At 35.1% G+C, this 27,747-nt stretch overlaps 1 protein-coding gene across 1 annotated transcript; it reads right to left on the bottom strand.

Moving 5' to 3' along the window:
- On the bottom strand, positions 1 to 27,747 carry LOC106709992 (thyrotropin-releasing hormone-degrading ectoenzyme). Its single transcript, XM_045685312.1, has 28 exons — positions 27,605 to 27,747; positions 24,132 to 24,226; positions 23,870 to 23,926; positions 21,481 to 21,624; positions 20,917 to 20,998; positions 20,587 to 20,717; positions 20,029 to 20,201; positions 19,393 to 19,499; positions 19,128 to 19,235; positions 18,280 to 18,352; positions 16,964 to 17,142; positions 16,219 to 16,298; positions 15,518 to 15,630; positions 13,218 to 13,375; positions 12,293 to 12,386; positions 11,268 to 11,374; positions 10,625 to 10,762; positions 7,820 to 7,923; positions 6,778 to 7,003; positions 6,138 to 6,226; positions 5,683 to 5,780; positions 4,942 to 5,080; positions 4,116 to 4,305; positions 2,545 to 2,671; positions 1,517 to 1,665; positions 781 to 867; positions 556 to 667; positions 1 to 188 (listed from the first exon to the last, which is right to left on the bottom strand). Exons 2-28 carry the CDS (start codon positions 24,193 to 24,195, stop codon positions 60 to 62), a joined length of 3,258 nt encoding a protein of 1,085 aa, XP_045541268.1. The 5' UTR covers positions 24,196 to 24,226; positions 27,605 to 27,747; the 3' UTR covers positions 1 to 59.

Here is a 27,747-nt window from a genome sequence, read left to right as displayed (position 1 = left end):
AAAATAGTTACATCTGACACCTAAATAGATGGATCGCATTCGAAAGCTATAAAAATTGCCTATAGTGTTCTAACAGCCTTAAAATATCTGAGTAGATCTGAATCAGCGCGAGGCACCCACGCCGAGTTCAATGCTATCGTGTCCAGTGCTGCTGCAGCACCGCGTTCTTCACCAAATAACTCCTTAAACTAGAAGAATACACCTTTTGATATCAAATAACTTCATTGACTGTAACTAAAACATTCAGGGAAAAATACTAATAAAATTACACCTTACACTTCCAAATCGGTTCATTCTTTTAAGCTATAAAAGGTAACAAAGAATTGGGAAGAAATTCAAAAGTGTAGCTGTAGTCAAGCAATCAGTATTGGACCAAGATGGTATTAAGAGCACTTTAAAGCGACAAACAGATATTCTGCTTAAATAGATGTTTCCTATTGGGCCGATTACTTACTGATCAATCGGCCTAATGGGATTTTTTGTATATAGACTTAATCGGCTCCATGGATCATTCGGACCAATGAGATGTATTTTTTCAATGACGAGTAAACTCACCCTCCAGTAATCAGTGGGGTGATGTAGACAACGTGCGGCGGCCTGCAGCGCGCCGGGGGGCAGAGCACCCGCGCGCGACACCACCCTCCATACCCCAGCGGCACCACGCCATCTAGTACCGAACCCCACAACACTTAGTTTTTATTTTAATATCAACAAATTTGATAGAAAGGTCCGAACTGGAAGGTGAAAACCTGGTCATTCATGTGTAGTCGTAGTACTTACTTGCAGGCGCCTGCGCAGAGTGCGGTCGCCCATGTCTTCCAGTCGCGACCGCGCTGTGCTTCGCTCGATAACACCGTGTATGCAAACCTAAGATGTATAAATACTTGAACTTTCTTGGTAATTTATTATAACTAAACTAAGAATAAAACGGCCACACTCACATACGAGTATAGTTAGTCCGAAGCTCCGAAGTCGGCACCGACTAGTTTCATACAGTTTCAGTGCCGGGTGCAAAGCGATCTCTAATTCAAATCAGTAATCTTTCACTTTAGAGAAGTGCCACCGATAGGCTCAACTAGTCGGTGCCGACAATAAGCTGTACTTGAGTGTAGCCATTTTAAATTAGTTTACAAAAACGTCTCACGAAATTTTAAACATTTTAATAACTTTAATTAATAGTTTAGTTTTTTAATTTATGATATTACTACCTATCGCCCGCGACTACGTCCGTTCGGAATTAAAAAAAAACTTTATTAGTAGCCTATGCGCTCTTCCAGACTATGCTCTACATCTAAGCAAAATTTCATCAAGATCTATTGACCCATTTTGGAGATATCTTCAAACAAACATCCATCCATCTAAACATTCGCATTTATAATATTAGTAAGAAATAGTTATAAAATCCACAGCTGAAAAATTATCACTACCTAAGGTACAAATTTATAAAAAAAATCTATGAAAACACAGTAATCATGGATATTTCAAAAGAATTTACTATCACTAAAGAGTCTCTTACCTATAGAATAGCCAGTCATCATCAGGCGCTGCGAGTGCGGGTAACAACTTCGCAGCTCTAATAGAGTGAGAAGTCTGAGAGAGAAGTTCTCTCCATACACGATGCCAGGCTACAGCGCCACGAGATCTAACCCCCGCAACTAACGCAGCCTGAACAAGTTACAGTGGGTTTCTGAGAAATCTACCTTTAAAACATATTATTATCTCTGTATTGGCTCTCAGAAACCAATGGTAAGTTGCGAAAAATATTAGCTTCCTAAATTCAAACAAAGGACTTTCCAACTCCATACATAGCGGCCATTAACATATGTGTTATTTTTAGCCGACTTCAAAAAGAAGGAGGTTATCAATTCGACTGTTTTTTTTTTTTTATGTGTGTTACCGCGAATCTCCGTCCCTGGTGGTCCGATTTTGATAAAAATTATTTTAATCGAAAGGAAGTGCTTGCAGGTGGGTGCCATTTTTTTGTTTTTTTTTTTAAATAACTAGAAGACTAGTAGAATTTGTTAGTAAATTTCTTGAAATTGTAAGATAAAGTGAAATTGTTAAAACTAGCAGTTTCTCATGACTTCGTTCCCCGAAAATTAAAAAAAAATGTATTATTTTCAGTCAATTTCTTGAAATTGTAAGATAAAGTGAAATTGTTAAAACTAGCAGTTTCACGCGACTTCGTTCCCCGGGAATTAAAAAAATCTCGTATAATATAGTCTAATGTCACCCGCGGATAGTGTATTTTCTCAACAGTGAAATAATTTCTCAAATTAGTTCAGTAGTTTTTTAGTCTATTCAATGCAAAAACAAACAAACAAACAATCAATTCTTTCCTTTTTATAATATTATTACAGATAAAAGTAAGTAGCTAATGAAAAGTTATGCTCCGAAACGTGTTTACCAAAAATAATCAAAGATTTACGAGTTTTATAGTAAAAAAAACTTTGTCTATGGTTAAGAGCTGGTATTGAAATCTGTTGTTTATACTAGAAATATTCGAGTTTTAACGAAGAATGTGTAGTTTCGCTGTATACTTACTTCTTGGTATATTTCTGGTATAGTTTCATTCCGTTCAAACCAAGCGTCGAAGAGATCTAAAGCTTGGTTCGTTATGTTCTCATTCTCCCACTCAACTCCCGCCATAAGTAGAGCTCCACTTAGCCAACTGAGAAATAAAACTATTTTATAGAATACCGACTACAAATTAAGAAATAAGTACTAACTGTAAAACAGAACACCGACTTCAGAAGTTGATATTTATTCCAATAATGGAATAGTGTTGTGTTTTCTGAAATAACTTAATCATTTTTTGTTGTCACATTCGCCATTATTTATATACAATAACGTAACTGTCCTAATTTCTAATCTTATTGGGTAGTGGCTGTCATAAATAAGCCTTGGTATTCTGTTATTATGGTAATATTAATTAGTAGAATACCGATTTGAAAATGATTTAACTGAAGCACAATTTTGTTATGACAATGAATTAGTAGAATATCGATTTAAAAATGATTTAACTGAAGCACAATTTTGTTAAGACAATGAATTAGTAGAATACCGATTTAAAAATGATTTAACTGAAGCACAATTTTGTTAAGACAATGAATTAGTAGAATACCGATTTAAAAATGATTTAACTGAAGCACAATTTTGTTACGACAATGAATTAGTAGAATACCGATTTAAAAATGATTTAACTGAAGCACAATTTTGTTACGACAATGAATTAGCAGAATACCGATTTAAAAATGATTTAACTGAAACACAATTTTGTTATGACAATGAATTAGTAGAATACCGATTTAAAAATTATTTAACTGAAGCACAATTTTGTTACGACAATGAATTAGCAGAATACCGATTTAAAAATGATTTAACTGAAGCACAATTTTGTTACGACAATGAATTAGTAGAATACCGATTTAAAAATGATTTAACTGAAGCACAATTTTGTTACGACAATGAATTAGCAGAATACCGATTTAAAAATGATTTAACTGAAACACAATTTTGTTATGACAATGAATTAGTAGAATACCGATTTAAAAATTATTTAACTGAAGCACAATTTTGTTACGACAATGAATTAGCAGAATACCGATTTAAAAATGATTTAACTGAAACACAATTTTGTTATGACAATGAATTAGTAGAATACCGATTTAAAAATTATTTAACTGAAGCACAATTTTGTTAAGACAATGAATTAGTAGAATACCGTTTTGAAAATAATGAAACTGACAAATAAATCTGTTAAGAAAATCAATTAGTAGAATATCGATTTAATAGTGGTTCGCTCAGTGAAATACCACGACCACACAGAAGACAGGCTTAAAGTAGAAGAAATCTTGCGTTTCGTCTGATGAGTGAGGTGCCGGAGGCCTAATTGTCCTGTTTCCCTTCCATCCCTTTTCTTACAAGGAAATGACGGGAAAGAGGATTTGTCGAAGTAGGCGACACATAGGAATGGGAAATTATCTAATTCTGTGCGTCACTTCCTCCGTTGATAGACAACACATTTGCAATTGCGGTTGTCTATGGGCCACTCGCAAGTTAGCCTACTTATGTATATAAAAAAATACTAAAAACTATTGTTTTTAATAACTTACAGTTGATCTTCAGTCAATCCAGCTGTTTCTATCTGTTGTTGTGTATACACCTGTACATCTGGATGTAGCTGACTGAGGAGCCTGTTGAGATGTGGTGCGGAAGCTGAGAGCCGCAGCAGTTCCTTCCACCAGGATAGATGTGTGAGGACCACTCGCCATGGTGCCCAATGATGCTCGTTACTAAGACGAGCTGTTAGGGTAAATACATAAAAAATGTTACAAAATTTTATGACTAAAAAAAACCAGATTTTGTCGTCACAAAAAAATCTATCTATCTTATATATAAAAGAAAGTTGTGTTAGTTACACTATTTATAACTCAAGAACGGCTGAATCGATTTGACTGAAAATTGGTGGGCAGGTAGCTTAGAACCAGGAAACGGACATAAGATAATTTTTACCCCGTTTTCTATTTTTTTATTCCGCGCGGACGGAGTCGCGGGTAAAAGATAGTTTTATATAAAAGTTTTAACCCTAAAATATATAGAATTTCTTTATATTCTAATATACTAAAAATAATCGTTTATAAACTAAAAAAAAGGTCGGAATGTGTTTTAACTAACCACGGTTTGTTTTCAACTAGCTTTTACCCGCGACTCCGTCCGCGCGGAATAAAAAATGGAAAACGGGGTAAAAATTATCCTATGTCCTATTCCTGGTTCTAAGCTACCTGCCCACCAATTTTCAGTCAAATCGATTCAGCCGTTCTTGAGTTATAAATAGTGTAACTAACACGACTTTCTTTTATATATATAGATGAGGGTAAAAGTGCATCTGTTTGAAGTTTTACTGTGAAAGACTGATTGCAGATAAGGTTGTATACTTACCAGCGGCCGCCATCGCTCTACTAGCTGGTAACCGACCAGCTCGGCTCAATATAAACGCATCGTCTAACAACAGAGCTCTCTCAGCTGGCATACCATTATCATACAATTCTGCTGCGCGCTGCGCTAACACTTCTGCTGTCTGGAAGATAAAGACTTTAAAGTATACGGCAGATAAAGGGTTAATATTTTAAGATAGGGATTTGCGGTCACCTGAATTCGCCGAAATGGCGAATCGACCGTTGGCTATAGACATCCACGATTGCAGATGCATTTACTACTTTTAATAGACGGAGGAGGATACGCACAGAAAGAATAATATAAATACTTTTCTTTCCCATGTGTCCCCTCCTCCATCAAATCCACATCCCCTTACCATCTTTTCCTTATAAGAAAAGGGTGGGAAGAGAAACAAGATTAAAATAAGGCTAAGGATTTGAGAAATGCTGCAACTTACGTCCCACAAATCAAATGTTTCAATTTTAATAGTGATACTGATTATATTAGCAGAATAAAGAAATAAAATAGCAGAATACAGAAGTAAAATAGCAGAATTAAGAAGAGAAATAGCAGAATACACAAGTAAATAAAAGAATACGGAAGAAAAATAGCAGCACTAAGAAGTAAAATAGCAGAATATGGAAGTAAGTAAGTATAAAGACTGGAATACCTTAGCTTAGGTTTCAATAGTAAATTTTACTAGGATTTATTTTATTATATTAAAAAAAAATATAAATAACAAACCTCTCCTGCCGCATGATCTTGTGGAGCGACTCTATACAGTCCTCTCGCTCCAACATTGTACCTAACCCATTTGTGTTTGCCCAAATCTGGTATTACCACTGAAATTATTAGGGTAAATGTATGTATAAGGGCCAAAGTAACAAATTAATGATTTTTATTTTTTTATATTAAAATCTATCTCTTAGTTTAGTTAACAACATGCACTAAACATAAATACATATTTACTTGTGTAAATGTTATTTTTTTGCTGAAGTAAAATGGCCTATGCAGCATAAAAAAAATAACTTAATAAGTAGAATATATATTTCCAGACTATGTTCTACATCTGTGACAAATTTCATCAAGATCCATTGAGCCGTTCCGGAGATATCTTCTAACAAACATCCATCCATCTAAACATTCGCATTTATAATATTAGTAAGATAGTAAGATGTATATATTTTTTATTTACTTACTTTCAGTTTCGTTCATCCATATTAAATGTGTTACATTTTCCGCCCAACGAGAAATTCGATGTATTTTCGTATCATTACTTATTTCATACCTAAAATGAAAAAAATATCTTTAAATTTGTGCAAAATTAAATAATAAAATATTTTCAATTATAAACCATTGTTTTTTTTTATATCATAACGGGGCAAATGAGCAAGTGGCCACATGAATTCGCCGAAATGGCGAAACGACCGCTGCCCATAGACATTCGCAATTACAGATGCGTTGCCTACCCTCAATCGATGAAGAAGGAGACGCACAAAAAGAGAATATTTAACCTTCCTATGCATCTCCTCCTCCATCAAATTCACCTCCCCTTCCCATCCTATCCTTATAAGAAAAGAGTGAAAAGGTAGAGGACTAAAATAAGTTCTCCAGCACACTCATCAGACTGTAGGTAGAATTACTTCAACTTAAGGTCTGTCTTCTGTAAGGTCGTGGTATTTCACTGAGTGAGGACAATTCCTGCAACTGATGTTGACGTCTCATCATCAACCTGTCCTTATCCCTATGGAAGGTCAGCACAGAATGTATTCCTCCATACATTATCAACCAACAATTATCAACAATGTTAAAAATATGTTCAGTAGAATACCAACTTACCAAGTTCCATTATGTATGCTTTCAGTTGTATTCTTCCATATTCTTGTTACATTTTCCTCTTCATCATTGTTCTCTAATGGACCAACTGAGAATGTAACTGGGATAACCCATTTAGGTAATGGGGGGGCTTTTGTTGTCTTTATTGTTGTTCTTTTTGTTGTTGTTGTCGGTTGTGGTGTTGTTGTTGTTGCGTTTATATCTTCTTCTATTATTTCCGTGTAATTTTCTACGACATATTGGTGTTTGTTATTTGAGTTTTTTTTTTTCAATTCCTTCAACAGCTATAGATATATAGATATAGGCAAGAATTTTTCAATTAACTAAAATAGGAAAGGCTAAAACACCCTTATATGTCTTGTGTCGGCACCGACTAGTTTTGAGTCCATCGCGGACCCTTGACCAGTGGTTACGCCGTTTTAACTTTTGGTCGTTGCTTTCTTTCCTGTCCTTTTCCTGCACAGTACATACGACGATATAGACGCGCCCCATAATCGCGCCTTTAAGAAAATTATATAATGGCCGAAATCGTCGTCATTGTACATGTGTCGTTCCGCAATTTTATACGAAGAAAGTCTGAAAAAGTGTTTATTTCGTGCTGGAAGTATCCAGAGGCAGGAGAAGACCGGCGAAGAGACAAGATAGTGTGCTTCCTTCTTTTTTAGCAAAACTGGCTCAAATATCGTTTTCCCGCAGTTTTGTACTCCCACCGTGCAACGATCAACCTAGTAAGATCTTTGCCGCGTTAACAATGAGGGTGATGAAATAATACCAGTCCCACTCACCCTGATGAAGGGCCCCCGAAGGGCTCGAAACTAGTCGGTGCCGACATCGGACAAATGTCAGTTTTTTAGCCGTTTTTTAGTTAATGATAATAGTCTCACGAAAATTTAAATAATTTTCACCATTTTCTAAAATAAAGATTCAACTCCCTCACAAATAATACCACACACATTTATAGCTTTTAAATAAAAAAAAAAATGGTAGTTAAATGCATTCAAAAACCATTGAACGTGAAATTAAAAGAATTACGTATAAATCTTACCAGGTTCGTAGAATAACTCGTCTAGATCAGCTCTTAAGTCCATAGTTAGGAGGCTGTTCATCATCACAGGCTCAGGGTCAGGTGGTTCAGCACTCATCACGAATCTATTGATGAATAAATTTGTGGAATATAGATAAAATTCAAATCTACTCTAATTATCTTCCTTAGTGATCAATTAACGACTCTAAGTGCAACAGTAAATGTAGATTTCTGCCACTAATTGTCCAAAATTGTTTACTCGTAGTGGATTAAATTTGTCATACTTATTTTAAAAACTAATTAAAAACGGCTACACATTGAGTATACTTGAGTGTAGCCGTTTTTAATCTTACTAATATTAAAATGCACTAAAAAGAAACAAAATAATGACATGAAAACTTCTTTCTTTCTTCTTCTCTCTTTCAAAAACCCTCTAAACTCTAAAGAAAGTTCTCTTCTTTCTTGTAACATGTCTATATTGTATAATTATTGTTATTTCGCAGTCGGTGTCGGCCGAAGTAAATATAATATTATACATTTTATATTTGAGATGTATGAGACATACTTACGTTTATGTCCCTACTTAGGCCGAAACCGACTCCAAAATAACAATAATTATACAATATAGACATGTTACAAGAAAGAAGAGAACTTTCTTTAGAGTTTAGAGGGTTTTTGAAAGAGAGAAGAAGAAAGAAAGAAGTTTTCATGTCATTATTTTGTTTCTTTTTAGTGCATTTTGTTTGAGATTGTTTTTTATGGTACTTTTGAATGCATTTTGTTTAAAATTGTTTTTTTATGTTACTTTTGAGTGCATTTTGTTTGAAATTGGTTTTTTTAGGTTACTTTTGAGTGCATTTTGTTTGAAATTGTTTTTTTTAGGTTACATTTGAGTGCATTTTGTTTGAGATTGTTTTTTTTTTTAAGTCGGCTATTTTTTTTTCTTAAAATTTTTGTTTTATTTCACAATTTTTAGTGAATTTGAAGTTCAATAACAAATTTCCTTAATACATATAAAGACATAAATAAGACAAATAAAGAAAAGAACTTTCCTATTTGATATGTGTGTACTTCAAATCAAAAACTAATTTAGAATGCAGCAGATTACCACTTATCCTTTAAACAATGAAATAATTATCAAAATCGGTATACAAATTGAAAATTAACGAACTAATACATCGTAGCGTGCCTTTAATTTGTCCAGCCGCGCGCCGCACTAGCATTTTTCGAGTGCGCGTAGTTTTTAATTATTTAATATCTTCCAAACTATTGATCAGAATTACATAGTTTAAAGGCTAATGTAATCTGCATTTAATACTCTAGCCATCAAACATATTTATTTGGATAAGGATTCATATCGAATATAATATAATAGCGCCGTAAGCTTACGACGCTGTTTTTCGTGTGCATTTTAATCGAAGTTTGTTCACAATAACATGGTTTTTGTGAGACATCCATAGATGATAGATATATGCCACCGAAGACTGTTATTTAGCAAATTTAAGGATCTATAATTACTCCATACATCATTTTTATGTAAGTCATATAGTTTGACCTACGTAAGCCCAGAAAGCAAAATTGTGCTTTTCGTGTAGCATTTTTCGTTTCCGCGTAATTTTATTCTTACGATATCTCCTAAACTATTAGACAGAATGATATAGTTTCAATTGCAAATATAATCTACATTAAATTCTCTTGATAATGGACATGTTTATTTACATAAGGGTTAATACTGAACTCGAATAATAGCGTCAGAAATAGGACATGAATTTAATTGATGTTTCTGAAGAAAAAAATGGTTATTGTGAGAAAACTATAAAAGATAGATATATGCTATCGCTGACTTTTATTTAGCACATTTAAAGAGCTACAATTCACCATACATAATTTTTATGTAGGTCCTATAGTTTAGCCTACGTAAGCGCTGAAAGCAAAAATGTCCCTAATTTTCGCAACAAATTTTGAAGCTATATTCAAAATCTACTAGTCTTCTAGTTATTTAAAAAAAAAAACAAAAAAATGGGACCCACCTGCAAGCACTTCCTTTCGATTAAAATATTTTTCATCAAAATCGGACCACCAGGGGCGGAGTTTCGCGGTAACACACATAAAAAAAAAAAAAATACAGTCGAATTGATAACCTCCTTCTTTTTGAAGTCGGCTAATAAATGCGAATGTTTAGATGTATGTTTGTTACAAGATATCTCCGGAACGATTCAACAGATCTAGATGAAATTAGGCACAGATGTAGAACATAGTCTGGAAGAATATATAGACTACTTATGCATTTTTTTAATTCCGTGCGGACGAAGTCGCAGGCGACAGTTAGTTAGTATATAAGTATATCTGACGAAAATTTAAACAATTTAATATTGAATCTTAACTCGAGGGACTACTCAAATTTCTAAGTACGGCAAAGAGGAAGGGCATGGGGAAAGACGATTTGATGCATAGGAAGAGAAATTTTTCCGTGTATCCCACCCTCCATCGAAATCGAAAGGGGCAGCCGACTTTAGCAACTTTATACAAAAAAAAAAGACAATTTGTTGTTGTTTGTATTTCGTCAATGGAAATCCACGGTTAGATCATCCATCCATCCATTCAGCCTCGTAACGCCCACTGCTGGGCATAGGCCTCCCCCAAAGATCGCCACGATGATCGGTCCTGTGCCACCCGCATCCAGGATACTCCCGCAGCCTTGACCAGATCATCGGTCCATCTTGCGGGAGGCCTGCCCACACTGCGTCGACCTGTACGTGGCTGCCATTCTAGTACTTATAGTACTAAATAAAAAGATAAAGTTTACAATTTACACGGCAAACTTACCGCTCTTGTCTAATAATGACATCAGGTCCGGATATCCGTGCGGATAGTAACGGATACCCGGCTTTGTCACACCAGCCGTCCCACGCGTGTGCTGGTGTCTCATCTGTACCGTTTTTCTGTAGCGCACGCCACAGATCTCTGAAATGTAAAACTAAATTATATATATCCAAATCTAGTTCTCTTCCCATCGTTCTCCCCCCACCAAATCTTTCCCCTTCCACCATTTTTACTAGGTAAGGTAAGGATATAGAATTTGGTGGACATGGTATAAATAGGAAAGGGAAATATATTGCTCTGTCTCCTGCTCCCACTATTAAAGGTGACGCATCTGTTTGTTGCAGATTTTTTGGGCAATAACTTTACTATTTAAACTTTAATATTAGTGTTTGTTTGCTAGTTTATTACTTTTTAGTAAAATACAACGATTTGTTCGTAAAAAAAAGAAGGATTCTTCTCTCGAATGTCTTAAATCCGATTCGATTCCGATCCGATTCGATTCCGATACGATCCGATTGGACAAAATCGGTTCAGTTATAGATCCTGCAGTTAGACATAAAGGAAATTACATATAGTTACATAAAAACAAACTTATGTTAGGGCGAAAAACATTACCCTCTTGTTAGTAGGGTAAAGACTATTGTACCTAGCATCAGTACTGGAGAAGCGATGATCTCTAAGTAATCTTGCCAACGCCGCGCGCCCCGCAGCTTCCCCCGCAGCTTCTATAGCCATACTCACTATGGCCGCACCCTAAATACAATATTTATATATACATTGAAAAATATCTTTTAAACCCTAAAATACTCAACTGATTACACCCCTGTGATATTTAAGAAAAAATACCAATGGTATGACAACTCAATCGTCAAAAACACAAATATACATAAAAAAAACTTGAGAGGTGTGTTGGGACTCGCGGATGGAACGAAGTTCCTTTCAATTAATTAGTGAAGGAACCAATGTTTATTCTATGAATAAAAAACTTAAGTCTTCACAAGAAGTACTTTTTATTTCTATGAATTTTCGTTATATATTGTCACGTGGTTGCCATGGTGAAGTAGCGCTCATTCGTCGTTAACATACTTACTATAGCAAAAAGTGTCGTGACAACTTTTCGTAAGAATTTTTTCCGTCTAGCCCCCTTTCACAACGCGCGATAAAGAACTTCGTTCCAATAATAATTTCTTTTTTTGTATGAATCCCAGTAAATTATGTCTGTTTGCATACAAAATTGAAGGAGCTTACAGGTAATTCTAAACTAGTTTTAAGATAATTTTAAAAATGAGATCTGAAATAAGGAGAGTGTTACAATTCATCATTTATGTCAGTGATTGTCAAACTTATTTCTTTCACCGTCCCCTTTGAAAATCAATTATATTTCAGAGCGCCCCTAATTTTTATTCAGCCCTAAAACTTAAAAACCACAATTTGATTACTTTAATTAATTTCAATGCCCCCCATTTCTTGGGCCACTTATCGCCCCCTCCTAGGTTTCAAACACCCCCAAGGGGGCGTTATCGCCCACTTTGGGAAACACTGATTTAGGTAATCAATTTTATTGATATCATTAAAATAGTAGAATACACAAAAATACATTTGAAATTTTATATGATTGATAAAAAATGATGTATTTGAATGGATTTTTCTATAAAAAATCGTATTTTGTACCTTATGTAATGATAATTCTTCAGCCGTGGTTTCTATATCAGCTCTCTCTAGTCTCGGATTCGCTACCGCACGTACAGAATAGCTCGAATCCAATCTGTATTTTATTTTAATATCTTAACATTTTTTTAAAAACTAGCTTTTACCCGCGATTCCATCCGCGCGGAATAAAAAATAGAAAACAGGGTAAAAATTATCCTATGTCCGTTTCCTAGTTCTAAGCTACCTCCCCATCAATTTTCAGTCAAATCGATTCAGCCGTTCTTGACTTATAAATAGTGTAACTAACACGACTTTCTTTTTTATATATAGATAGATATATCTAATCTTTGAATAATAGCTATTAAATTGTTTAAACTTTCGTAAAATCTTACTAATATTATAAATGCGAATGTTTAGATGGATGTTTGTTTGAAGTTATCTCCGGAACTGTTCAACAGATCTTGATGAAATTTGTCACAGATGTAGAACATCGTCTGGGAAGAACACATAGACTACTTATAAAGTTTCTTTTAAATTCCGTGCAGACAGAGTCGCAGATGAAAGCTAGTATCATTATAAATTAATTTAAACCGGCTACACTCAAGTATAGTTAATATGGAATACTGACTAGTTTAAATCCCATCGGTAATAGTTTTTCAAGATAATTAGGACTCAAACTCCGGTATGAGTTATTATACCTGAGTGTAGCCGTTTTTAATTAGCTTAAAGCCTCAGATTGTGAAAGTACCAGGACATAGTATGGCTCCAGAAGTTAGAAAGGTAATATTTGATTGACTTGTCTAGATTTAAAAATTATAGCGAAACAAAAAGCGTAGTCTAATAAGGTTTAAACTTTTTATAAGTAACAACTTAAGGTACATGAAATAAAGCTTTTAATTGCAATTAATTCAATTGATATGTGTTTATTCCTAGTTCCAAGACTTACCTAAGTGCAGGTAACACGTGGTCTAACAGCAGTGCGTCCTCCTCTCTCTCAGCGGTAGCATCACTTAGCGGTGTTGCTTTCTCACTTAGCACTGATGTCAGAGCTTCCATCAGCCATTGAGAACTCCACCAACGAGGAGATACTAACCCACCAAACCACTGGCACAATTTAACAAACAAACTGCTGATAAATAATACCCCTTGAAGGTATTCACTATTAATAAATCATATTCTTTATTCCCTAGAATTCTTAAGGTATAATTTTGCCACTATTAAAAAGCATGGGTGGCTCAGGCGTTAAGTAATTGACTTGCAATCTGCAGGTCTTGGTTTCGAATACGGCAATATGTACCAATATGTTTTTCGATTTACATATGTACATTTATCCGACGTTCTTACGATGGAGGAAAACATCGTGATGTAACCTCCACATATGTGTGCATTCTCGTGAGAAAAAAACCTCAACGCGTCACATTCCGTCTACCGAAATGATGAAAAGTGGATAGCAGAGGTTCATTTGGCTACTCCAAATGGAGGTTCGTCATCTCTGTCTACCCCTCTGGGTTAAAGGTGTGTTGTTTTGGTAAAGACGACTGACTGTACCACTATGACATTATGGGGAAGAATATAAATTGAATTACACATCACTCGTCAAAATCTATTCAATTATTTAGGAGATAGGAGGTTACAAAGTATTAACACGTTAACTGCGAGGCCATTTTGGCGGAACTTTCAGCCAGTGCGTTTGAGGCCTGTTCGTGGCAAAGTTGAACTTTTTTCCAGTGCTATTGAGGCCTCTCCTGCCTCACAAAATTATGTTTTCGAAAAACATTTTTAAAAAATCCAAATTAAACGATATTTGCTTGAAACTTCACTCTTATGAACTTAAATATGTGCATAATATGAATCTAGCTTCGCCTGGAGTTAGGACGTTTCGTTAATGAATAAAGTAAAATTAAAAATTTGTCATCGGTTCTGCCTCAAATCGCACTGAAAGGAAGGTCAATTAATGCCTCGACTAGTGATGGGATTAAAAGAGAGTTGTAGTTACGATAAATGTTTATTGAGTATTAATCACTGAAAATGTTTTTCATTAAAACATGGTAAACAAAAAGATTTGTCACACTGGACACAAAAAGTCACAAATTTTTTAGTTTTCTTAGCAGCTTGCGTGCCATTCAATGTCAATCTTAATTTTTCGTAGCAACCTACGCAGCGCTTTCTTTGACCACCTCTTTGGAACAAATGATCAGCACATCTGCCGATAGGAAATCTTGGAATAAAATATATATTTTAGATCATCAGCAAAAACATTTAACGTTCTCTGTACATAAACGATGATCAGCACACAATGGTAAAAATTGCCACTATGGACTAAACTTCGAATGGAACTGTGACTTGCTTAAAATAACAGTGAAGAATAATCCACAACTGAGCACACATTTTAAGGCAACACCCATGTGCAAAACAAAATAATGATGATAATTGAGTATTGTTAGTGGTGAATGTGCGTGCGTGCGAATATTCTATTAAGTATAAGACGTACTAATCGTGCTATTTAAGTAGAATTAGTTAATAGTAGCTTGGCTTTTAGTGTTGTGTTTCTGGCTCGTAAATACATTCTGTGTCCGATTTATGCACTTTTGGTTCATCATAGACACAGGCCACCCCCTTAAAATTCAAAGTTGCAGTAATTTAGGTTTTGTATGGTATAAGTAAAATTTTTACCGAGGTCAACATAGTTTCTCATAACTCCAATAAACATTTTCAAATAAGTCAGATGAAGTACCATTATTGGTTTAAAACGTTAAGGATTTTAAAATAAAGTTCTACGCTTAATCTTTAATAAATCCTGCCAAAACGTCCTCGAAACTCGAAACGTTATCGAAATTTTCCACAACACTAAGCTAGGATGCGCGGCGCCCGCGCCGCCCGCGCTTCGTGCAGTGCGGCCATGAGGCCTACAAATTTTGAGATAGATTTGACCTCAATCCGCACTAGGCGTAATTAATTTCTTTTCAGTGCGTTTGGGGCCTGTGGGACCTCATTTTTATCTAATTACGCCATTGGGCTAGATATCGCAAGAGAAACATTTCTATATATTTGTTTCTGTCGTACTCATAGAAATACTGATCTAGGAGCCTCCCGCACAGAGCGAAACAACCCGATTTTGACTGCCGCACCAGCGAGAAGTCACGCTTTGGGCCTATCCTGCCTCAATCCGCAGTTAACGTGTTAAGGAAACTTTAATAACGCTTGATAAAAATTAAATACAGTAATTTTTTAATCTACTAAACTTACTTGTTGTGCTATTAATTTTGCGATAATTTTGGTATCTGTAAGTGTGACAGGATCTAGAATAATTAAGCCCCATCCCTCTGAATATGGATTACTTCCATCAACCACTACTATATCTGTAAAAGTATTAACGAATACCTTTTCTTGAGTCGCTTTTTACAATAGCTAAATGAATAGTGTACAAGTTTTAACAGTGGTATATCCCGCAACAACAATATTTGTTGGGTGCACGAATTGGCCGGGTCGACCGGTGCAATACCACGACCACACAGAAGACAGGCGTGAAGTGGAAGCAATTCCGCGTACAATCTGATGAGTGTAGTACCGGAGGCCTAATTTTAGTCTTCTTTTCCCTTCCCACCCTTTTCTTATTAGGAAAGGATGAGAAGGGAAAGTGGATTTGGCGGAGGAGAGGATGCATAGGAAGGAGAAATATCCTCTTTCTGTGCGTCCTCTTCTCCGTTGATTAAAGGTAGGCAGCGTATCTGCATTTGCGGATGTCTATGGGCAACAGTCGCCTCGCTATTTCGGCGAATCCAGGTGGCCGTTTGCTCGTTTGCCATCTTATGATATAAAAAAAAGTTATAGATATTAGTGGAATATCGTTTAAACATTTTGAAAGATATTAAAATTTTATGAATTTTAACTAACATCAGATGATATAACTAAATTTTTTGAAGAAGTATCTCTCATAAGAGACTTACCAAATTTGGGCAGTGGATATGAAGTGTTAAGTTCATATGAGAATAGTTGAATAGTTCTTTGTACCCATTCAAGTAGAGGTCTGTAATAAGAAAGAAATTGAAATAATAATAATAATAAGTTGGTGCTTGACTTTTTTACCTTCCAGAATTTATGAAATACTCACGAGCACCAAAAACAGACGTAAATGTATGGGTAAATGTATGAATGTAGAAGCGAGAGGTGTGTCAGGACAGCGCTAAATGGAAGTCTGTGGTCTCTGTCTACCCTTCTGGGTTACAGGTGTGAGATATGTTGTTGTTGTAATCAACACAGTCAAGGTTAAGTCATTATTTTTCATGGAGCAATTCGTATCATTTTTTTTTGTTTTCGTGTCTAGATTATTATCCCGTAGATTTATAACATTATAGATATAAATTCTAATTACGACGACGATACTGTTTTAATTATATTTTAACTTTAAGTGTCTATTGAATTTCGGAAAATTTAAATAACGCGAGATTTTCAACCACAATTTGTGTTCACTTTAGGACCTTGAATCTTACTAATATTATAAATGCGAATTTTTGTATGAATAGATGTTTATTAGAAGGTTTCTCCAGAACACTTAAACAAATCTCTATGAAATTTGACACAGATGTAGAAAGAACATAGACTACTTAGTAAGTTTTTTTAATACCACAGAGCCGGAGTCGCAGGTGATAGCTAGTGAATAGATGAAATCTATATTCCACGTCTTGTACTTACCCGGACTCATTCAGTATTGTTTCCTGATCACTATACAAGCTGATCTCAGTTGATACATCTTCTGACTCTGGGTTTACATCAGAAGTATTGAGTGGTGCAGCTCGTCGCTGCAGCCGACATACCGCTAATGATATCATATGAGGCGATATCGGTGGTGATTGTGCGAATTCATCTTGTAGCTGTTGAAGTTAAAACGCTAATAGCCTAATGTTTAAGGGTACGGATATCGCAACACGTGGTTGTGGGTTCGAATCGCACAAGATACTTAGAATACTAGAGCAGTGATTGTCAAACTTTCTTTCACCGCACTCTTTGAAAATGAATTACATTTCAGAGCGCCCCTAATTTTTATTCAGCCCTAAAACTTAAAAACCACAATTTCATTGCTTTAATTAATTTCAATGCCCCCATTTTTTGGGCCTCTTATCGCCCCCTCCTAGGTTTCAAACGCCTCCAAGGGGGCGTTATCGCCCACTTTGGGAAACACTGCGCTACAGCTTGATTGGATGCGTTCTATTGGAGATCCAGAGACCTTTGAAGACAAACTTGATGATGACCACTGTGAAGGTTTTAGTGAGTAGGAATCTCGTATATCCCTGTCATTACCTCAAAAGGCAAGGTATCTTACAATGATTCCTTTCCCCCCTCCATAAAAAAGAATTTAGTTGGAATTGAAGCAAAAAATCTAGGAAAATATTAAAAAAAAATTATCTTAATATATGTAAATCTCGTGTCACAATGTTTGTCCTCAATGGACTCCTAAACCACTTAACCGATTATAATAAAATTCGCACACCATGTGCAGTTCGATCCAACTTGAGAGATAGGATAGTTTAAATCTCAAATTATAGTCGCAATTTTGATTTATTGCTAATTATTTGTCTGTTATTATTTGACAGTCACAATTATCTGTTAACTCCAAATGATTCTAACAGATGTCGATACCTTTCGACTGGGTTGAGTAAGTAATCAATAGATGGCGCTGCTATGGTAAATCTACGAACGTGTCATATAAGCTTATTAACTGCGCGCGGACGGAGTCGCGGGCGACAGCTAGTTGCTTATATTTTTTTATTAAACTACATAAATTATAAAATCATCCTTAATCAAGTATATGTTTTGTTTCTATTGAAATACTTTTATGAAAAAATCTTATTAAAAAAAAGTTTTGACTCAAGAGTTAAAGAGATGAAAATCAATAATGAATTTATTAATAAAAAAAAATCTTATAAGTAGATAGTTATATCATTAAATCACGCTAAGATTTACAAAAACTGAATATTTATTACTAACTAGATTATTATTAAAAAACTCACCAATCTATGTCCCAAATAGAAGCCTGCCTCTTCTGTTGCTACTATCGGCATATTTGTCAACGAAACGTGAAACCTGCAACATTTTGATATAACAAAATGATTAAAAATAACAAGCATTTAAGAACTAAGGAACAAAGTAAATAGAAAAAAGGTCATCAAGACAATTCAAATGAGCCCAAACTCGATGAGTTTGTGTTATTTCATTACGAAGTTCCTATGACCACCTTCCAGTTCCATCATCAGATCATCACCATGTCATCATAATATTGTATTATCACACAATTTACACATGTATACAACATTTCACATCAATCAGTAAACGGGAATTGGATCTTTAATTTGTAAGGTTTGATGACATCTTCTCTTCTATATATGTATACTAGCTGTTGCCCGCGACTCCGTCCGCGCGCAGTTAAAAAAAAACTAAATGAGGGGGGGGGTTATGAAAAATATTTGTTGGCCGATTCTCAGACCTACTGAATATGCTCACAAAATTTTATGAGAATCGGTCAGAATCGGTCGGAGGAGTACGAGAACGAAAACTGTGACACGAGAATTTTATATCTATATATATAGTCAGAAAGTCGTGTTAGTTACACCATTTATAAATCAAGAACGGCTGAATCGATTTGACTGAAAATTGGTGGGCAGGTAGCTTAGAACCAGGAAACGGACATAGGATAATTTTTACCCAGTTTTCTATTTTTTATTCCGCGCGGACGAAGTCGCGGGTTAAAGCTAGTTTAAAATAAAATAAAAGCTTGTACTTAATATAGTTACACATCTAAAAATAGATATAGATGTATTTTTTAAATTAAATATTAATAATTTTGAGGATAAAACAGTACCTGTCTCTAACAATAGTAAGTTTAAACGTAGCTCTCAAATGAGGCTCATCTAAACAAGGGAAAGCTGAACGAGCATGTGTCAACCAGAAACGAGACACAGCGCAACGTCTGAAAAAAAATGATTAAAAAAAAGATATTTAAGACATTAAAATCACCAAATAATTTGTTCATTAAAATCGGCTACACTCAAGTAAAAACTATACCTGAGTGTAGCCGTTTATAATGAGGTTTTTTTTTTATAAATACATATTGATAAAAAATTTACCGTCTATGTGTTCCGGTTAGGAAGAAACCTCTCTGTTTATCACCTTTACCTAATTTGGTAATGAAACGAAGACTCAAAGTGTAATTGAACTTCCGACGAAGTTTCTCCTTTGAAAAAAAAAGGCTAAATTATCATCCCTTATAAGAAAAGGCTGGGAAGGGTAAGTGGATTGACGAAAGCGAGGTTCCATAGGAAAGAGAAATATTATTTTTCTGTGCGTCCCCTCTTCCGTCAATTAAAGGTAGGCATTTGCAATTGTTGATATCTATGAGCTACGATTGCTTCGCTATTTCGGCGAATTCAGGTGGCCGCTTACTCGTTTGCCACCTTTTGATATGAAAAAAGTAGGAAAAGGAACCAAAAAGACCTTATAAGTTTTATTTTAGTAAATCTAAAAACTATGACAAAGACTCTAATAGCGCTATCTATTAGCTAAATTATATAAAAAAAGATTTTTTTTAGGATCCAATTTATAAAACCTATAGACGAATTGTTATAAGACTATTACAATTATTTTATTTTTTGGAAATCGAGTAAATTTTAAAGAAATGGATTAAAATATTCACTATGAAAACATTCGTACAAAAAACATCAATAACCTAAAAAAAAAACAGAGATTACTTTTATCTTACTTACTTTAAACTCAATATAGGTCTGATCAGCAGGCGGGTAGTCTAAAGTCTTCACTATCTTTGGTCCTAACGAGCCTCCACTTTTAAACAATGCCCGCTCTGTTACATTCATATCTCTCACATTGAGTACTAAGAAACCAGTATCACGGTCCACTCTAAAATCTATTGATACTTCACCTGTTAAAATATAATTATATATTTAAGTAGTGAAGGAAAATATGGTGCATGCACATATGTATGGGCGTGTTGATTGAGACCTGGTTCTGACTTAAGGCCATGAAGGGCGTGTTGACTGAGGCCTGGTCTGACTAAGGGCAGTGGGGGGAGTGTTAACTGATGCCTGGTCTGACTTAGGGCAGTGGGGGGAGTGTTAACTGATGCCTGGTCTGACTTAGGGCAGTGGGGGGAGTGTTAACTGCTGCCTGGTCTGACTTAGGGCAATGAGAGGCGTGTTGACTGAGGCCTGGATTAACTAAGGGCAGTGGTGGTCACTGCAGCGGAGTTCTGGAGTAAATACATAAACAAGAAATACACCAATCAGTTACAAAGTAAATATACTCACCACGTAGTTCCCCGGTCGTAAGATTAGGGTGTAACCAGAGACTGTAGTGTATTGGTACCATGAATGTAGGAAGACGAGCACCGCGCCAAGGGAAGACTGCACCGTTCGATGCTATTCTATCTTTGTAATCACTGTAACCAACATAATAAATATTATCTGTTAATCAAAAAATTAAATAAAAACCGACTGACTGACACTCGTGGGAAGAATACGATACGACTAACACCTCACTAGTCAAAACTCGTTCATAGTCAAAGACATAATTTAGTGCATAGTCAAGAAAAGAATTTATCCTTATTGCAATCTTAGTTGGTTTTATATTATACTCACTTGTTAGCTGATGATACACTGGTTTCTGGTTCAGTGGGTGCTTGTCCTGGTATGAGTGGACTGCCTCCAGCGCACGGACAATCTTTTAATTCAAAAATATATTTTTAATGTAAAACATGTTGTTCAGCATTGTATGAGAACTTGGGAGTAAGGACTGAAGACTGAAATAATGATAGAGCTGGAGAACGAAAAATCAGTGCAACCAACAAAGAGTGGGGTCAAAGATTTAACAGAAGAAAAAGTATGAAGAGCCAAGTCTGTTTAACGGTAAGTACATGCTCACGAGGTCGTGGGTTCAGATCCCGCAATACGACTAATGTTAACCATTCTAGCACATATCTAGACGTTATTTGGTATCATTATGAAAAATATTAGCTAAAGTTTAATTAATCAACTAAAATATGTTTGACCCGGTGTCGGCACCGACTAGTTTTGAGCATATCGGGGGCCTTTATCCCCAAGTCTAATACCCTAACTAGTCGGTAGCCGTTTTTATTTAGTTTATAATGACTCATGAAAATTTAAACTTTTAATTAGTGTTAATTAGAAATAGATCTTTCTTACCTGGTTGAGGACTCGCGTATACTACAAGTAAAGCGGTGGCGAATATTGCTGTGAAGACCAACGCGGTAAGACATAGTGCTTTACGTTGCGAGCAGACCGCCACAGGTGCTTCTAGTTCCCTCGCCTCTCTCGCTTTGTCCGTATCTGGATGATAGAGGTATAGTCAACTTGGTCTGATTTTTTACCACACAAGTTCTGCGTGAACTCTGCTCCATGTAGACGTGTGTAAATCAGTTCAGAACCGGTTCAAAAGTTCAGGTCATATAAATTTGAACTATTGGGCTGCAACTTAATTAACTTAACTTGTACTATTAATTATTTAAGCTGAAAACCGAGAGGTACCTGGTGACTCTAGGTACAAATTCACTATTCACTGATCTGCATCACACATGTGAACCGTGAGCTGAACTCTAAGTTAATTTTTGCTCAGTTACCTATGACTAGCTCCATATCGATGGCTCCTACATATAAGAGCCACAGTGCAAATTGACAACTTTACAGGAGAGGCTCTCAAAGTTTCAAACATATAGGAAGAGAAGCCGCATATGCCTTTATACTTTAGCAAAAAAAAAACGTTTACGTCTGTAAATGTGTATTTGTGTTTAGTGCATTTTGTTAACTAAACTAAGAGGTAGCTTTTAACATAAAAAAGTAAAAATCATAAATTTGTTACTTTGGCCCTTATGCATAGGACCCATCGATATTGTCCTTCTTTTCTGCATTCAATGATCCTTGAAATTTCCCAGGAATGAGTACGAAAATAAACGTCTTCTATTGCACTGTTAGGTCATAACAGTCATGCAAAACCTAACGTGGGTGAAGTGTGTTTAAAAAAAAGACAAAACCCCTCAAGTATGGCTAGTTTGTTTGTTTCTAACACGTCTCAAATGTCGAGAACACTTGCTACTAACCTTGGACTCATTTGAAAATGCTTACATATGAGATGTAAGTTAAAACTTGAGTCTTTTTGAACAATACTTCAGTTGGATACACGAAGCAGAAAGCACTTCATATCAAGCCGCGAATGCACATGCCTGTAATTGTCATACTTATGTTCAAGCTACTTACACATGCCAGCTTCAGACATGTGGTAACGCTAACTGGAATCACATTTGATTTTGTGACAATTACGGGTATGCAAGTGGGTATGCAAGGAAGAGGACGAAGTAGGCTACGTACACGAACTTCGAATGTTTTCATGCAAGTAACAGGCATGCAAGTTACTTGCAGATGTATCCGCATTGCACTAGTGACAGGCATGTATTTTTTTGCGACTAAGTAGTCACTGTTAGCCTTGAAGAGGCATTTACAGCTTCACCGGGCTTGAGGTGGCCGGGCGCAGATGGCCCTTAGCCTAAACCTCGGACAGGCATGCTTGCAGCAAGGTCTGTTAAACTTACAGCTTACGCGTAGCAATATCGCGTTTTAAAATGACTCCAACGCCATCTACTAATAGTTTTATGTTGATACCATACCATATTAAAATAGCTTATTTGTTACCACGTAACTTAACAATGGATAAATTAATCTGACTGATATTTGGATATAAACTATACTCAGTTTCTTTTTTTAGCCGACTTCAAAAAGAAGGAGGTTATCAATTCGACTGTATTTTTTTTATGTGTGTTACTGCGAAACTCCGTCCCTGGTGGTCCGATTTTGATAAAAAATATTTTAATCGAAAGGAAGTGCTTGCAGATGGGTCCCGTTTTTTTTTTTTTTTAAATAACTAGATGACTAGTAGATTTTAAATGTACGAGGACGAAAACTCGGTCTAGTACTTAATACGTTTAGGAAGTTAAGAATCTTCACGCAGCTGTAATTTACAAAGTAATTCAAACGCACACGATCCTTTCCCCTTTTTTACTCATTTGCCGCTTTAATGAGGTACTCATTCCAGCTCACGCCTCTACCTCACGTATGCTAGAGTACGGGCAGCATAAAAAATGCGATGATTTTGTTTAACAGTATGTTAACTCAATCTACACCTCAAAAAACATACTGTTTGGGATACAATCTTACTAATATTATAAATGCGAATGTTTAGATGGATTTTTGTTTGAAGGTATCTCCGGTACCCCATAACGAATCTTGATGAAATTTGTCACAGATGTAGAGCATAGTCTTGAAGAACACATAGGCTACTTATTATGTTTTTTTTAATTCCGCTCAGCAGCTAAACAGCTAGTAATTGATAAAATTGTAGTGTCTGTATATCTAAAAAAAAAATCGTGAACATGATGTTTTTACAATTTGTTTGTCTGTTTATTCGCAAATCTATGATTCCGGGTAATCTCTGTAACTGATGGATTTTGACGGCAAGGTGAAGTTACTATTTATTTTTTAATTTAATAGTTAAATGCTTTCATTTTATATATATTTAACTCACCCGCAAGAAAAGCTACGTCGTCCAAATCCTGATCGACCATGTTTCGCCAAGCGGCGGCTAGAAATAAAACAATTTTTAACATTTCAAAAACCTTCATACATTCCCAGTATACTAAGTAGAAATCGTTAGAAATAAACTTTCATAGAATTTGATTTTACTCCCAGTAAAAGGTAAACATTATATGGAAACACTACATTAAGAAAAGGGTAGGTAAATAATATTATTGGTATATATTTTTGTTATATTTAATTAAGTATTTTACTTTTCGCCGAACCGTTTCGATCGGCTTTATATTTGCCGATGGGCTCCATCTGTATGCCGTCCATCTCACACCAACCACGGCATCACGAAAATTTACTGCAAACAAACACATGAACTTAATAATATTTTATTTATTTTATTTTATATTACAAACGAGAAAGCGGCCACATGAATTTGCCGAAATGGCGAAGCGACCGCTGCCCATTGACATTCGCAATTGCAGATGCGTTGCTTACCCTCAATAGACAAAGGAGGAGACGCACAAAAAAAGAATATTTAAACTTCCTATCTCTTCCTCCATCAAATCCCCTTCCCATCCTTTCCTTATAAGAAAAGATTTGGGAAGGAAAGAGGACTAAAATTTGTCCTCCGTCACACATTCATCAGACTGTACTTGGAATTACTTCCACTTGATGCCTGTCTTCTATAAGGTCGTGGTATTTCACTGAGCGAGGACAATTCGTGCAACTTATGTTGTTCTTGCTGGCGTTTACCACTGTTAATATAAAACGTAAACGAATAAATAATTTAAAAAATGAAAAGCGGGTAAAGATAAAATTATACTTTTTAAAAAATAATTACCTGCATTACACCAAAAGACAAAAGTTTTTGTTAATTCAGTCACATAGTTTAATAACAATTAAAATATTTGGATCTAATTGCTTAAAAAATTTTAAATATGAAATAGAGTATTCAGATAAAATAAAATTTTAAACGTTTTCACACCAACGCATTAAAAGGCAAAATCATTTTTATATAAGATAAAAATGAAATATTTTTTTCAAAACGTTTTCCCTCCATTATATAAAAGGCAAAAGCTTTTGCTACATTCAGCCACTCGTTCACAAACACGTGCCCCTCTAAAGGGTGTTGGCATGCAAAGTTCTTACACCCTTTGTTATCCTTTTTTTTGCGTTTCACCACTGTGAAATGCACATTGGGTTGGCAAAATGGCAAAATTTTACGTTTTAAATTGTATAGTATAGTCATACAAATTATATGTACGATATATTATTTTAGAAAATGCTGGTTGCATCCGATAAATCTTTGATATAATCGAATTTTGCACCCTCGTCTTTGATAACGAGGGTACATTGCAACCCCTGTAACCCTCATAAGAGGGGTAAGAATCAGCATAATGCAACTACTATTTGCAACATGTTGAAATAAAAAAAAGAAAGTAGTTTACTGTAGTTACATTAATAATCATTCCACTTTAATTTCTTCAACATATAAAAAAAAATATTGTTAAATTCGGATGATCTGTTTTTTTTTTGATTGTTTGTTTTGAAATTTCAAAACACTTCAAAAATATGAAAATGACTAAGACTAAAAAACTACTAAAATAGTTTTAAAGTGCAAGTGAATCGTTGATAACTAACCAGGAGAACATAAATTCTGGGAGTTGAAAACGTAAATTGAAAGCGAGTCAAATATCGAACTCGGCAAGTCAGCAAGTATCGGATATTGCCAATCTTTCGTCCAATATTCGAAAGGTAATACTCAGGTACAGAGTAATATACTAAAAGATAAAGTCCTTTCTAAAATACGATCGATTTTGATTTAAAAACATACTAAGTCTTGAGTTTAGTTTAGTTTTTTTTTTCAACAAGTCTCCTAATGAAAAAAAAATGTTTAAGCTTTCTCAAGTATATAGAAAGAAATGATAATTTTGTACGAGTGTTTCGTAGTGAAAAAGCAACGGTTTCGTGTGACCTCAAAACGAAACAAAGAAAGGAAAAGGAACATTACTTTCTTACAAAGGAAAAATGTCCCATTGTCTTGTATAAAATATTCCGTATATATATCTTACTATCTTAATCTATATATATAAAAGAAAGTCGTGTTAGTTACACTATTTATAACTCAAGAACGGCTGAATCGATTTGACTGAAAATTGATGGGCAGGTAGCTTAGAACCAGGAAAAGGACATAGGATAATTTTTACCCCGTTTTCTATTTTTTATTCCGCGCGGACGGAGTCGCGGGTAAAAGCTAGTATTGTTATAAATGCGAATGTTTAGATAGATGGATGGATGTTCGTTTGAAGATAACTTCAGAACGAATCAACGGATCTTGATGAAATTTGGCACAGATGTAGAACATTGTCTGGAAGAACATAGGCTTACTTATTACGTTTTTTTATAATTTCTCGCAGACGGAGTTGCGGGCGACAGCTAGTATGTAAATAAAATCAAGTCTGTAAATAAATAAGATTCTTTCTTTAATGCCGACTTAAATTATTACAACATCAGTTTCGCATTGGTTCCTTAACTAGGTTCACCTGTATTTAAGGAGCCAATGACTTCCCTTTTTTTTTCATAGAAAATAGACAATGAGTATAACAAATGTAGCAATTAAAAAAGGAAATCAAATTAATTGAAATGAGTTTAAAGTCATTAATTAAAAGGAAAAAAAATTCCAATGAGACTAGGTTTTAAACCAAACCCAATATGCAGTCTCGACCCTTACTCGAGGTATTTTGAATTAAAATTAATTCTTACTTGTACCTATTTAGTACCAAAAACCCACGTGGATACTCGTATTTGCGTAGATATATGAATGTGGGCGACGCGAAAACGATGTGCCAGGAGCCAAATAGAAGTCCCTGACTACCTCTCTGGTCTGCATGCTTGAGTTATGTTAAAAATAGCCTTTTGCCCGCGACTTCGTCTACACGGTATTAAAAAAAACTCAATAAGTAGCCTATATGTTCTTCCAGACTATGTTCTACATCTGTGACAAATTTCATCAAGATACGTTTGACATTGTGTACGCATTTATAATATTAGTAAGAAGTAAACTTTTCCCAATCTCCTGTTGCGTTGTAAATATTACTAAAAATTTCAACTATACTACATATATACTATACAACAAACTATAATGTAGGTAGTTATATGCATAACGAATTTTATTTAAAACTAGCTTTTACCCGCGACTCCGTCCGCGCGGAATAAAAAATAGAAAACGGGGTAAAAATTATCCTATGTCCTTTTCCTGTTTCTAAGCTACCTGCCCACCAATTTTCAGTCAAATCGATTCAGCCATTCTTGAGTTATAAATAGTGTAACTAACACGACTTTCTTTTATATATATAGATAGATGAACCAATAACAGTGTTAGAATCTGCAACATCTGTCTTACAGAAAACAAATAGTGTTCAGTGTTTATGGTGATTGAAGCTCCGTTCTAGTCCTCTGCCCACCCTTTTCTAACACGGAAATGATAGGAAGGGAAATAGGATCGGTAAGGTAGGAGATGGTTAAATTATAAATACGCCCATAAGATAATCAAAGGTCACTGAAAAACAATAATTGCTTGTGTCCCACCTTTTTCTAATAACAAACATAAATTTATATTAAGAAAAATCTATAACTCAACTAATTCTGTCAGTCAATGCTCACTTAATTCATATCTATTTATATTTGTGACCTTTTTAAAACGACAGATAAACACAAAAATGTAATCACTCACCTGAAAATCGCAAAACACGAGTACCTCTTTTTCGTCACAAACAAAAAATTGCACACAGATTAACGTAATCAATTAAACGATTAGAAAAATCAATTGAAACACTTTATAACACTTGTAATATTAAATTTCATTAATAAAACACG

This window comes from Papilio machaon, chromosome 29 (assembly GCF_912999745.1).
Source record: "Papilio machaon chromosome 29, ilPapMach1.1, whole genome shotgun sequence".
Classification (NCBI taxonomy): Eukaryota; Metazoa; Arthropoda; class Insecta; order Lepidoptera; family Papilionidae; genus Papilio; species Papilio machaon.
Note: the sequence above shows the minus strand (reverse complement) of the source record. Positions and strands in the feature narration are given on the sequence as shown.